Raw genomic sequence first — 14,804 nt, 5'->3', positions numbered from 1 at the left:
ACAAAAGAGCATAAAATAAACAAAATAATAGTTCAGACATAAAATCGACAGATACATCTGAAATTAATCTCGTAATTTAAGTTTTGAAAGTAAAAAAAAAACGAATTTTACTGTAAACGTTAAATAAAATTTAAAAAAAAAAAATATATATATATATAACTTGTTTTTAAAATTTTAATGACTTAGACCCTTTATGGTCCCCGGAAGGTTAAAAAAAAAAATCCACATATTTTGTTATGGTTTGAAAATGAAAAATATCAACGCATGCTTTAATTTTTCCCGTGTGTGGCCCTCAGTGGAAAAAGTTTGGACACCCCTAAATGATATCTATGTGGCAAACGTGAGGGTGGAACCAAAGTATCAGAGCCCGCCGTGCGCGCCGGACTTTATTGGTTGAGGACACACTTCCGCCTCGTCGCCAGGCAGGTGAAAGAAGAGAGAGGCGTCTCGTTCGTGTGTTAATATCTATCTGCTGTACAGGTTAGTACACGGTGAAAATAACACAAGTGTTTTTTTCGTCGATAGGAACGTTTTATGACACGCTTTGTGTCGGATTGTGGATGTGAAATGTCGAATAACTTAGTTTGACAAGTCCTTTGTTTGAGATGTTGTGGCAAATGGCCGTGATGCAAAATGGCCGCGGCTGTTCGCAATATATTTAATTGTGGAAACAACATGCAGCATAAAGGTCATTATTCACTTCACTTTGGCTCTGAATACCTGACATACATGTGTGAAACTGTTATTTACGTGATGTAGTGGTTGACAAAGTACGTTGTTTGCCTCCTATAGTTTAGCGTATAGGGAAATTGCTCTAATGATGACATAATTGACTGTAGTTCATTTCTGTTTACTGTGAATCCCCTAAGTTCTGTGTTTAATGTCTTAAATGAGAGATACCGTATTTCATTTTCATTTATTTATTTATTTCAGGCAATGACATAAAAAAAGTACAAAGTTGGCAACACCCAATACGGTAAATCAATATAGTGCAAAAGGTAATGTACAGTATGTAATGCATGATTATTTCAATGTCTAGTAATAATTTGTTAAAGGCCTACTGAAATTATTATTTTTTATTTAGACAGGGATAGCAGATCCATTCTATGTGTCATACTTGATCATTTCGCGATATTGCCATATTTTTGCTGAAAGGATTTAGTATAGAACGACGACGATAAAGTTCGCAACTTTTGGTCTCTGATTAAAAAAAGCCTTGCCCCTACCGGAAGTAGCGTGACGTAGTCAGTTGTTCGCCTCCTCATATTTTCCTATTGTTTTCAACGCAGCTAGAGCGATTCGGACCGAGAAAGCGACGATTACCCCATTAATTTGAGCGAAGATGAAAGATTCGTGGATGAGGAAAGTGAGAGTGACGGACTAGAATGCAGTGAAAGACATATCTTTTTTCGCTCTGACCGTAACTTAGGTACAAGCTGGCTCATTGGATTCCACACTCTCTCCTTTTTCTATTGTGGATCACGGATTTGTATTTTAAACCACCTCGGATACTATATCCTCTTGGAAATGAGAGTCGAGAACGCGAAATGGACATTCACAGTGACATTTATCTCCAAGACAATACATCGGCGAAGCACTTTAGCTACTGAGCTAACGTGATAGCATCTGGCTCAAATGCAGATAGAAACAAAATAAATAAATCCCTGACTGGAAGGATAGACAGAAGATCAACAATACTATTAAACCATGGACATGTAACTACACGGTTAATAATTCTCAGGCTGGCAAAGCTTAACAATGCTGTTGCTAACGACGCTGAAGCTAACTTAGCAACCGGACCTCACAGAGCTATGATAAAAACATTAGCGCTCCACCTACGCCAGCCAGCCCTCATCTGCTCATCAACACCCGTGCTCACCTGCGTTCCAGCGATTGGCGGCTAGCGTCGGCTAGCGCGTCTGCTATCCAAGTAAGTCCTCCTTGTTGTGTTGCTACAGCCAGCCGATAATACACCGATCCCACCTACAACTTTGTTCTTTGCAGTCTCCATTGTTCATTAAACAAATTGCAAAAGATTCACCAACACAGATGTCCAGAATACTGTGGAATTATGAAATGAAAACAGAGCTATTTTGTATTGGCTTCAATGGGCTACCGATACTCCTGTTTCACTGGCTACGTCACGCGCATACGTCATCCTCCAAAGGCGTTTTCAACCGGAAGTTTAGCGGGAAATTTAAAATTGCACTTTATTAGTTAACCCGGCCGTATTGGCATGTGTTGCAATGTTAAGATTTCATCATTGATATATAAACTATCAGACTGCGTGGTCGGTAGTAGTGGCTTTCAGTAGGCCTTTAATGCCAAATATGTTCATGGTAGCATTCCACCCGTGTTACACAAGACAAAACCGTATTTTAATTGCACGATGTGAAATAGCGTCAGAAAAATAAGCTGAAAACAGGCACTTGGACCAGGAAAAAGTTGTAATTGTGGAATAAAGAGACGGATGTCGGAAGAAGAATAAACAGCTTCGGCGCTTCGTTCCTGTGTTAATATTTACCTGCTTTTCCAGAGAGGAAGAACACTCGTCCACCAACTAAAATTTCTACTTGTTACCACCGTCCTGGTCACTTGGGACCCGTAACATTAGCAATGTTAGCTCGATTTGTAGTGTAGCTTTTAGCTTAAACTTCTAATGTAGGACAACCGCTTCACCAACTTCCCAAAACACCCCAAATACATATTGCGCACACACAATTGCACCATGCATAAAAGAAACCACAACAAAAGTAGCTTCAGCCTATTGTTTACAAGCTTGGGCCAAAGCAGCAGTGCAGTGTAGTTGGTAGCGATATATCCGTGTGGAGGTTTTATTGATCATAAATATAACATAAATATTTAATCAGGCTTTTTGGTGTTTTACTAGAGTGTGTAAAATATCTGGGTTTGATTCTTTTAATAATTCATGTTTTTTAATTTACTCACTGTCATGGGCATGTTCACAGTTTTGCTCAATGATTAGCCATAAAAAGTCGGTGTTCCATTCTCTTTGCCATTGATGTACACTGCAAAAACTGAAATCTAAGTAAGATTAAATATCTAAAACAAGGGTGATATTTTCTTATTTTCTGTCTGATAAGATAATTCTTCTCATGAACCAGATTTTATGTTAGACTGTTTTACTTGTTTTAAGGGTTTTGGTCCTAAATGATCTCAGTAAGATATTACAGCTTGTTGCTGAGATTTGATGACCTATATTGAGTAAAACATGCTTGAAACTATTTTTGTCCAAATGTCCAAAACACACCCAGCAATGGTGCACAGGAAGGCGGGGAAGAAGAGGGGAAAAGGCGGCCAAAATGGTCAAAAGTCCCAATTTTGTCCAAAATACCTCCCCGGGTTCCAGTCCCACGAGTCCCGCCGCCGGCCGCACAAGTCCCAGGATGCAAAAAATGTCCCAGCAAAGTCCCACGGGAAGGCGGGGAGAAAAGTGAGAAAAGTCGGCAAAAGTCCCCAAAAATGTTCAAAATACCTACCCAGGTTCGAGTCCCACATGGAGTGCCACAAGTCTTAAGACTTGTGGCACTCGAACTTGGGTGTGATTTTTGAACATTTTACCGACTTTTCTCACTTTTCTCCCCGCCTTCCCGTGGGACTTTGCTGGGTGCGTTTTGGACATTTTGGGCTCCCGGCCGGCGGCGGGACTTGTGGGACTCGAACCTATTTTAAACATTTTGGGGACTTTTGCCGACTTTTCCAACTTTTATCCCCCCTCCCCGTGGGACTCGGCTGGGTGTGTTATGGACATTTTGGGCATCCTGGGACTTGCGCGGCCATACATAAGATTTTATGTTATAGAGTGTTTTACTTGTTTTAAGGGTTTTGGTCCAAAATTATCTCAGTAAGATACTACAGCTTGTTGCTGAGATTTGATGACCTATATTGAGTAAAACATGCTTGAAACTAGAATATCAACTGTTGCAAAGCTGTGTCATCAACACTCACAAGTATAAAACTACTTTTTTAAAGTAATAATTTCTCATTTCAAGCATGAAAAAAAAAAATCATGACTTTGACACAATTGTGTCTCATTAAAACAGATGGCAGCCAAATGCTGTCTTATTGTGAGTGAAACAATAGAAAATACGTACTCGTACAGTAGTACAGTTGTTATTAGTGAGAATATACTTATTTGAAGGTATTTTTGGGTTCATTGAGGTTAGCTAATTTGACTTGTTTTAGAAAGTCTTGACAAGCAAAATTTTCTTGTTCTATTGGCAGATAATTTTGCTTAGTTCAAATAAAATACCCCGAATTTTTGTATTTTTTTTTCTTGTTTTTGAACACTGACTTTTTGCAGTGTAGTTAGCTAACAGTTGCAGTAATGCTTGTGTGTGAAGGATATTGGAGTGCAGTAATGCTCACCAAGGGCATTGTTAAATGTGTTTCCACAGAGAGATACAACAAGCCAGCAGACATGTACTGATACAGGCTGTCAGACACCATCACCAGAGACATGCTCAGTTGGGACACAGCTTTCTATAAAGACTCTCCAACCGCATGTCAGAAGTAAAGGTGTGTTAAGTAGTGTAACTACTAGTAGTAGAAGTCAGTAGTGTCATTGTAACATATGTTTCTTTTTTCTTTGTACAGGGACACAGACAACATCACATCATACAGGTAAGTGGAGGTCAACAAAGAATGTCATCATTGAGAGGCTACAAACAAAAGGGCTGACTCTCCAAATTAGTGATTTGTTTGATTTCTTTACTTAATCCATTCATAATTTAATTCCACTTACTGATATGCTAAAGGTTTTAATTGTTGTACGTGCATACAAATGCTTTTAAATTAGATTTCCCTCTAGGGTTATATTTCTCTTCTTTTTTTGAGAAGACTTGTTGTACATTCTTGGGTAGCAGTTTTTTTTTTAGCTGTTTGCAACAGGGACGCAGACAACATCACACTACACAGGTAAGTGGAGGTTAACACAGGATTGAGAGGCTCCAGACAAGTACCCAGTAGTGTTAAAAATATAAATAGAATGTAAACAAACTTGACGTCCATTGAATCGACATCTATAAGGGTGCTCCCCACATCTGGGTCCCTTCTCAAGGTTATTTTTTTCCCCTGGCTGGAGCTTTATTTAGTTTTCCCTATCCCAGATGTGGTTTTAGACGTCTTTGTGAGCTAACCCACATAAAGTGCACATGCATGTAAGAATCATGTTAACCAACATAACATCTGTTTTATTTATTTCCTTATTCAACATATCTACACTGCTCAAAGAAACTCCAATATTAACTCAAGTAATCTTTATTGTCTATTTTCAACGCGTGCTGGACAAGCATGAAAATATTAAAAAAACGGTTTCTCTCTGAACCACGGTGTACGTTAACTGTAAAATTAATTAATTTAAAGGCCTACTGAAATGAATTTTTTAAATTTAAACGGGGATAGCAGATCCATTGTATGTGTCATACTTGATCATTTCGCGATATTGCCATATTTTTGCTGAAAGGATTTAGTAGAGAACATCAACGATAAAGTTTGCAACTTTTGGTCGCTGATAAAAAAAGCCTTGCCTGTACCGGAAGTAGCGTGACGTCGCAGGTTGAAAGGCTCCTCACATTTTCCCATTGTTTACACCAGCAGCGAGAGCGATTCGGACAGAGAAAGCAACGATTACCCCATTAATTTGAGCGAGGATGAAATATTTGTGGATGGGGAACGTGAGAGTGAAGGACTAGAGTGCAGCGCAGGACGTATCTTTTTTCGCTCTGACCGTAACTTAGGTACAAGCTGACTCATTGGATTCCACACTTTCTCCTTTTTTCTATTGTGTATCACGGATTTGTATTTTAAACCACCTCGGATACTATATCCTCTTGAAAATGAGAGTCGAGAACGCGAAATGGACATTCACAGTGACTTTTATCTCCACGACAATACATCTGTGAATCACTTGAGCTACGGAGCTAACGTGATAGCATTGGGCTTAACTGCAGATAGAAACAAAATAAATAAACCCCTGACTGGAAGGATAGACAGAAAATCAACAATACTATTAAACCATGGACATGTAACTACACAGTTAATGCTTTCCAGCCTGGCGAAGCTTAACAATGCTGTTGCTAACGACGCCATTGAAGCTAACTTAGCTACGGGACCTCACAGAGCTATGCTAAAAACATTAGCTATCCACCTACGCCAGCCAGCCCTCATCTGCTCATCAACACCCGTGCTCACCTGCGTTCCAGCGATCGACGGAGCGACGAAAGACTTCACCCGATCATCGATGCGGTCGGCGGCTAGCGTCGGATAGCGCGTCTGCTATCCAAGTCAAAGTCCTCCTGGTTGTGTTGCTGCAGCCAGCCGCTAATACACCGATCCCACCTACAGCTTTCTTCTTTGCAGTCTTCATTGTTCATTAAACAAATTGCAAAAGATTCACCAACACAGATGTCCAGAATACTGTGGAATTTTGCGATTAAAAACAGAGCTTTTTGTATTGTGATACAATGTGTCCGAATACTTCAGTTTCAACGAATGACATCACGCGCATACGTCATCACACATAGACGTTTTCAACCGGAAGTTTAGCGGGAAATTTAAAATGTCACTTTATAAGTTAACCCGGCCGTATTGGCATGTGTTGCAATGTTAAGATTTCATCATTGATATATAAACTATCAGACTGCGTGGTCGGTAGTAGTGGCTTTCAGTAGGCCTTTAAGCTATATTCAAAATATAAAGGATAAAATAAAGTAAAAATACAGATATTGCTTGTATTCTGACAAGTGATTTCTTCCCAGAAGTGACAACCAGTGGTGGTCAACCAAGCCAAGATGGCGGTTGTACAGCAAGCAGCGCACACACTGGGCCTATATATTCCTGCAAAAAGTAGATATGAGGAAAATCTAACTATGCAATGAAATAGATCCCCATCTTTTATATAAAAGAAACAAATTGTCGAGTGATATCAAGGATTATTCATCAGTGGAGTTTCCAAACATATCGAACTATCGGGTGCTCTGGACATCATTCTACACGACTAAACGGATGAAAACTTGTAAAAGCATGTATGTCTACAGCTTCTTTGTGTGTGGCCGGGTCAAGGACATTGGTATCAAGACTCTCCCTGATAAATATGCATCGTTTTTGCCGGGGTAAGTTATACATTTTTGATTTAACTTTGTGTCTACAGCCATGTTTGTTGTTGTTGTTGCACGCGCCATTTACGAGTAGCATGTTTTTCCCCGTCTTTATCAAAATAGAACTATAGATGTCAACATTGTGTATGTGCTGAAATATTCATTTATGATTGTTTATCAAAATATAGCTGTAGATGTCAACATTGTGTATGTGCTGAAATATTCATTTATGATTGTTTATCAAAATATAGCTGTAGATGTCAACATTGTGTATGTGCTGAAAGATTCATTTATGATTGCTGCCTTTGGTAAAAGCTTAACTCTTTTAGGTTTTGCTCATGTTTGATTTATTTTATTTGGACTTGTCGAGTTGGTGCTTTACGGAACACTCGGAGCAAAAATGTCTTAAGAAACACAGACAATATCAAGATAACTTAGATGAGAAACATTAAACCACAGGTGTCAAACTCAAGGCCTGGGGGCCAAATGTGGCCCGCCACATTATTTTATGTGGCCCGCGAAAGCCTGGAAATAATATGCGTTAATAAAATGCTTAATCTTTTCTTACTAAATATATTTGTTCTTTACCTTTTTGACAGTAAAAATAATGTACTGCATGCAATTGCATAACCTTTAAAATTCAATATTATCAAAATCTAAATATTATATTACGTATTCCAAAAATATTTTTTGTTAAAATAAAGATAAATACTGTACTTAAATATCTGCTTGACTTATGATTTTAAAACAAATCATCAATCAAATTGTAGACTGTAAAATTGACAATAGATTTTACGGTTAAATTCCGCCGACTTGAGTTTTTTACCGTAAAATCTACTTTGGTACTGTTTTTTCCATACACAGTAAGACACTAAAACATTAAAAAACAAACAAAAAAAACATTAAAACAACAAGATTTTACGGTAAAAAAACAAAACAAATGGCAGCTCTGTTGCTTGAATTTTACCGCGTAAAACAGTGGTATTGTTTCTCCATTCCATTCCATTTATTCAATTTTTTTATATGCTGTAAAAAAAACCCACCGCTTTTACTGTAAAATTCTACTGACTGAGCTGCCAGTTTTTAAAGCAAAATTTAATTTTTTTTTTTGCAGCTTATGTAAAAAAATATATTGTTAGTGTATTATATATATATACACGTATATTCATATATTACTTATTGTTAGAATCGGCCCTCTGAGGGCAACCATAACTGCCATGTGGCCCTCAATGAAAACAAGTTTGACACCCTTGCACTAAACGTAAAAAATGTGTCAAACAAACCTAACGAGTTAGGTTAACCCTCGTGCATTCTTCGGCTTTGCTCTCTGGTACGGTAGTGTTGTACTTTTGTCGTCTTTTTTTTTTTTTTTTAAATACAATTTTTTCACTCTTCCGCCCTTTTTGATTACCTCTCGAGGAACTCTGAAGAAATATTCATCCTTTTCGCAATTTAAACGGTTCGTACAGCAAGCATAGGTCGTTTTTTTCAGAGAAAGGTTAAATGACGCCTGCTAGCCATTGAGAACAGACGGCGGCTTGACCAATGTGATGTCATTTTGAAAAGCAATACACAGTTATACAAAATGTGCATTTTGAAAAAAGGAGCGTACCACAAAAGCGCAAAGATTTTGTTTGGTTTCGTTTAGGTTTATTTTGAACATGTATGCAATTGCAAGTGATACATCATATAGTTGACATATTTACATTTCTCTTTCTTTTCTTTTTCTTTTAAATTGTAATTTTACTCCCTTTTTTACACTACACCGCAAAAAGTCAGTGTTCAAAAACAAGAAGAAAAAAAAAAAAGAGGGGTATTTTATTTGAACTAAGCAAAATTATCTGCCAATAGAACAAGAAAATTTGGCTTGTCAAGACTTTCCAAAACAAGTCAAATTAGCTAACTTCAATGAACCCAAAAATACCTTTAAAATAAGTACATTGTCACTAATAACAAGTGCACTTTTCTTGGTAGAAAAAAAAGACCTTTTTGCTCAATATGTTGAAAAATATTCTTAAATGAAGTAAATGCTAGTGCCATTATCTTGACATAATGATAGGCGCTTGGCATTACATTTCTTGAAACCAGCAAACGTATACTAAAAACTAATTTATTGTTCTTAATGGAAAGGCAACAAGGCAAGCGCTTGTTACTCCCGGGGTCTCCTAGCCGCTCAGGCAAATTATATTGTCTAAAAATGCATTTTTCCATCGACAACATGACATCATCGCGCCAAGTGCGTGCTATTTTAGTCAATTAGTGCGCATATATACAGCCCGGGCCCCGGCCACATTTTTTTTAATTGTAATTTTGAAGAATTTATCTGAATGTGCATGAACTATTTCTGTTCAAAATAGTTAGAAATGTCACATGTTAAATGTTTAAATATTAACTGTCAGTTTACTGTACTGTGCCAACTGTACTACTATATGAGTACCTATTTTCTATTGTTTCATTGGAAATAAAACAGCAAAGTCCATTTGGCTGTCATCTGTTTTAATTATGAGACACAATTGTGTCAAAGTCATGATTTTTTTTTTCATGCTTGAAGTAAGAAATTATTACTTTAAAAAAGTAGTTTTATACTTGTGAGTGTTGATGACACAGCTTTGCAACAGTTGATATTCTAGTTTCAAGCATGTTTTACTCAATATAGGTCATCAAATCTCAGCTACAAGCTGTAATATCTTACTGAGATCATTTAGGAGCAAAACCCTTAAAACAAGTAAAACACTCTAATATAAAATCTGCTTAGTGAGAAGAATGATCTTATCAGACAGAAAATAAGCAAATATCACCCTTATTTGAGATATTTCATCTTACTTAGATTTCAGTTTTTGCAGTGCATATTTGATGGATTTAGAAAATGTTGGCTATCTAATAGATTGCATGTTTCATCTTATGATACTTCTGCGTTGTTGTCTGTCAGTCTCTCTGTTTGTGTGTGTTGTGTATGTGTGCGCGGTTTGCGTTTGTTAAAGTGCCTTCTTTTTCAGCAATGCAAATTGACACTGCTTTAAAACGTACTTGAATTGATGTAGACAAAGTTTAGCTGGCTGACTTTGGCTAAAATTATAAGTTATTTTTCACACAACTTCGTCTCACGCTTGTTAGCTAGCTAGTAGTGTTGTCCCATTACCAATATTTTGGTACCGGTACCAAAATTATTTCGATACTTTTCGGTACTTTTCTAAATAAAGGGGACCACAAAAAATTGCATTATTGGCTTTGTTTTAACAAAAAGTCTTAGGGTACATTAAACATTGTGGAGGTTGCCCTCCAGTGGGTTCCTCAGACCACCAAATACTGCCACGAGAGCCCGGATCAGGGTTACGTGTGTATATTATATTTGATATCAATATGGTGATATATTACATGCACAATCATGTATATATTATATTTTATATCAATATAGTGATATATTACATGTACAATCATGTGTATATTATATTTGATATCAATATAGTGGTACATTACATGTACAATCATGTCTACTTTATATTTAAAATAAATATAGTGATATATTACATGTTCAATCATGTGTACTTTATATTTAACATCAATATAGTGACATATTTACTTTATATTTAACATCATTATAGTGATACTGTACGTATATCACATGTACAATCGTGTATATTATATTTGATATCAATATAGTGATATATCACATGTTCAATCATGTGTACCTTCTTTTTTAAATCAGTATAGTGATGTATAACATGTACAATCATGTGTACTTTATATTTAAAATCAATGTAGTGAAATATCACATGTACAATCTTGTGTACTTTATATTGAACATCAATATCGTGATATATTACATGTAAAATCATGATGCAAACAGGTGCCACTTCAGTGGTACCACAAAAGTAAAACACTAGTTTAACTTGAATATGTGGCAAATACAAACATTTATTTGTCAAACCATTATTACAAACATGCTAGCAATTCTTCAGGATTCTGAAAAGTAGGTTTACATTTTTTTGTCCTGTTCTATGTTCTCTTTCGGGTTTACGAACAGCTGTCATGTTTGTATGTAAGGTTAATCTTCTGTGGTTATTGTCTTTTTTCATGGGTTGTTGTATTGCTTCTGTTATTCCCTGGTGTACGGTATGGTCATGACATCTTAAATCATACTTGCCAACCCTCCCATTTTTAGCGGGAGACTCCCGGTATTCAGCGCCTCGCGATAACCTCCCGGCAGAAATTTTCTCCCGACAAACTCCCGGTATTCAGCTGGAGCTGGAGGCCACGCCCCCTCCAGCTCAATGCGGACCTGAGTGGGGACAGCCTGTTCTCACGTCCGCTTTCCCACAATATAAACAGCTTGCCTGCCCAATGATGTCATAACATCTACGGCTTTTAGAGGGCAGAGTGCATAACTGCGCAGTGCGAACACAACAAGGAGACGAAGCAGGAAGTTACAGACATGGCGACGCCGTCGACGAGCAAGATGAAGAAATACGCTTGCAAGTTCCAAAACGAATGGAAACAAGAATTTCAGTTCATCCAGGACAGTTCGAAGGGGAAGGGGTATGTATGTTGCCTGTACATTTTGTAGAACAGACTTCTCCATTGAACACGGTGGCCGAAATGATATACTCATTCATGAACGGAGAAGTTAAACAGGACAATGCTGCCATCTACTGGATAGCCTCCGGAACACTGAAATTCAAGTATTTATTTTATTTATATGTATAACAAAAAAAATAAAAATAAAAAAAAAATATATATATATATATATATATATATATATATATATATATATATATATATATATTTATATGAAATACTTGAGTTGGTGAATTCTAGCTGTAAATATACTCTCCTCTTAACCACGCCCCCACCCCAACCCCCACCTCCCGATATCAGAGGTCTCAAGGTTGGCAAGTATGTCTTAAATATGTCAACCTGGTGACTGATGAGCTTTGAAGAAATGATCAGAACATAACCTGGTGCAGGACAATGTCTCGTGTGACTGAGCAAAGCTGGATTACTCTAAGGCATGTGTTTGTCTTTTTGTGTCCTTCAGACATTTGCGAAAAAAAATCTCCTTGAGCAGCAAGAGTGGACCTCAAGGATGGAGCAGGATGAGCCCCAGCACCCCTACATTAAAGAGGAAGAGGAGGAGCCCCCACAAATAAAAGAGGAAGAGGACCCCCACATTAAAGAGGAGGAGCCACATACCTCTTACATTAAGGAGGAGGAAAATGAGTCACACCCCTCCCTCACCTCGCAGAGAAAGAGGAGTCATAGCTCCTCCCACATCAAAGAAGAGGAGGAGGAACACAGCATCAGTCAAGAATGGTTGGAGGAGTTCCATGTGATTGTGAAGAGTGAAGATGATGAGGTCAAAAGTGAGAGTGAGGAGAAGAGAGAGGCGGAGCCTCCAAGCAGCAGCTCAACAGAAGCTGATGGAGACCACTGTGGAGGATCACAAGCAGACAATCTCTTAGCTCCACTATCAGATAGTGACGACATAACGTCACACACTGATGATGAAGACTCTAAAGATGATAAGACATGTCACACTGACAACACACGCCTGACATGTCCTCACTGTGACAAGACGTTCAAATATCGCTGTTTTCTGAAAACACACATGAGAAAGCACACGGGGGAGAAACCTTTCTCCTGCTCAATCTGCGGTAAAGGTTTTTCACAAAACGGTGCTTTGACGTTACACATGAGAACACACACTGGAGAAAAACCTTTTCCTTGTTCAGTCTGCGGCAAATATTTTACTCAAAGGCAACATTTGAAAATACACATGATAATGCACACCGGAGAAAAACCTTTCTCCTGTTCAATCTGCGATAGAGGTTTTGTACAACGTAGTGAGTTGAAGGTACACATGAGAACACACACTGGAGACAAGCCATTCATGTGCTCAATTTGTAGTAAAAGATTCACCCAGAAGGCCAATTTAATCATGCACACAAGAATACACAGTGGTGGGAAACATTTTATCTGTTCAGTCTGCGGTGCAGGATTTACACAAAATCACAATTTAAAAACTCACATGAGAATACATACTGGAGAAAAACCCTTTTCATGTTCAGTCTGCGGTAAAGGCTTTATACATGTTGGTGAGTTGAATGTACACATGGTAATGCACACAGGAGAAAAACCTTTTCCTTGTTCAGTGTGTGGCAAAGGTTTTATACAAAGTAGTTGTTTGAAAGTACACATGAGAATACACACTGGAGACAAATCATTCATCTGCTCAATTTGTAGTAAAGTATTCTGCCAGGAAGCACATTTGAAAGTACACACAAGAACACACACTGGCGAAAAACCGTTTATCTGTACAATTTGTGGTAAAGGTTTTACTCAAAGTCACTCTTTGAAAACACACATGAGAATTCACACTGGAGAGAAAGTGTTGAGTTGCAGTGTGTGTGAGGAAAGATTCTCTTCTAAGTACCAGTGTAAGAAACACAAGTGTGCTGGTGAGAACAGCAGCAGCCAATGAAGATGCAGGATTTGAAATAAACTGTCAAGACTTTAACTTTAACTTTCTAACATCAGCACATTTAACATGTGTGACATCATTGTTGTGTGTGTAACACAATCTTGTTATTATGATTCTAACATTTATATATATTTTTCTGTCAAGTACATGAATTAATATACAACATTGTGTACTTTTATTTATAATGAACAGAACAATCTGAAAAGGTGAAACTAAACTAATGTTACATACAATAAATATTTCACTTTAGATAATATTTACAGCGCTTTTATATAGGTTTTTAGAATAATGAAGTGTATCATATTTTTATGTCTTAATTATGAATGATTCCATAGATGAATTCCTTTACACGATGCACATGTTTGTTATACATGTGTTCATACCTTTGCTTTTGAGTACACATAAATCCCTCTTAGTTCATATTTACTGGTTCACATCTGAAACATCTTCTGGACCACTTCTGGAAGCATATTATTGACTTTATGCATCATTTGAGCAGTTGTGTTGTACACAAGATCATTTACTTGTAACATTTATGAATCATTTGTTGGGTCTCTATAACCCATTCTATTAATTATCTCTATTACTCTCTTGTAATGTGAATATTGTTTGATATTGATTGTTTTATATGTATGTCCCCAGACCTTTATGCAATATATAGACGAGAGAAGATGGCAGAATTCTTTATGGAAGGCTTTGAAGTATGGTTTTAGTTTTACAAATCTACATTTGTGAATAATAAAAAAATATACCCATGACAATTATTGTTTAAAGCAATATTTTTTTCTGTTTCTTTGAATCCGAAAAACTATCAATTTCAGAAAACATGGGCAAGTTTGGAATGTTAGGGAAAGCAATCATCCCGCAGAGCTTTACTGTACATACATTCATCAAATAAATGTTCTGTTGATACTTCTCTACAGATTGAACATATATGGAGGAAGTTTCTCCAAGCTTAATGATAGCTGGAAGAAACTTCTTGGACCATAAATAAGTATCATATGATACGATATATCATGGTATATCATATGGTATGATATCCCATGGGGAAACAGTGTATGTTTGCCAACATTGAAGCAAAGATATGTCTTCTTCTCACCTGAACTACTCCATCTTGAACCTGTGCGTCTTTTTCTAAAGCGTCATCTTGCTGACTTGTGACTAAATCAACACGCATAACTTCTGGGCTGATAGAGAAGGTGGAGGAT

General features: G+C 37.3%; 1 protein-coding gene across 5 annotated transcripts; it reads left to right on the top strand.

Moving 5' to 3' along the window:
- The first annotated feature begins 362 nt into the window (after positions 1-362).
- On the top strand, positions 363-14,357 carry LOC133640665 (gastrula zinc finger protein XlCGF28.1-like). 5 transcript variants are annotated; one of them, XM_062034218.1, is made up of 5 exons: positions 363-480; positions 4,419-4,539; positions 4,618-4,644; positions 12,154-12,769; positions 14,239-14,357. In XM_062034218.1, the coding sequence occupies exons 2-5, from the start codon at positions 4,525-4,527 to the stop codon at positions 14,307-14,309; spliced, it is 729 nt and encodes a 242-aa protein (XP_061890202.1). In that variant the 5' UTR covers positions 363-480; positions 4,419-4,524; the 3' UTR covers positions 14,310-14,357. The 5 variants fall into 5 exon arrangements, with proteins under 5 accessions (XP_061890202.1, XP_061890198.1, XP_061890201.1 ...); XM_062034217.1 differs by lacking the exon at positions 363-480 and adding exons at positions 932-998; positions 7,059-7,133 and having other exon boundaries at positions 12,154-14,357; XM_062034214.1 differs by having other exon boundaries at positions 12,154-14,357.
- Positions 14,358-14,804: the final 447 nt, after the last annotated feature.

This window comes from Entelurus aequoreus, linkage group LG23 (assembly GCF_033978785.1).
Source record: "Entelurus aequoreus isolate RoL-2023_Sb linkage group LG23, RoL_Eaeq_v1.1, whole genome shotgun sequence".
Classification (NCBI taxonomy): Eukaryota; Metazoa; Chordata; class Actinopteri; order Syngnathiformes; family Syngnathidae; genus Entelurus; species Entelurus aequoreus.
This window is presented reverse-complemented; position numbering and strand designations above follow the sequence as displayed.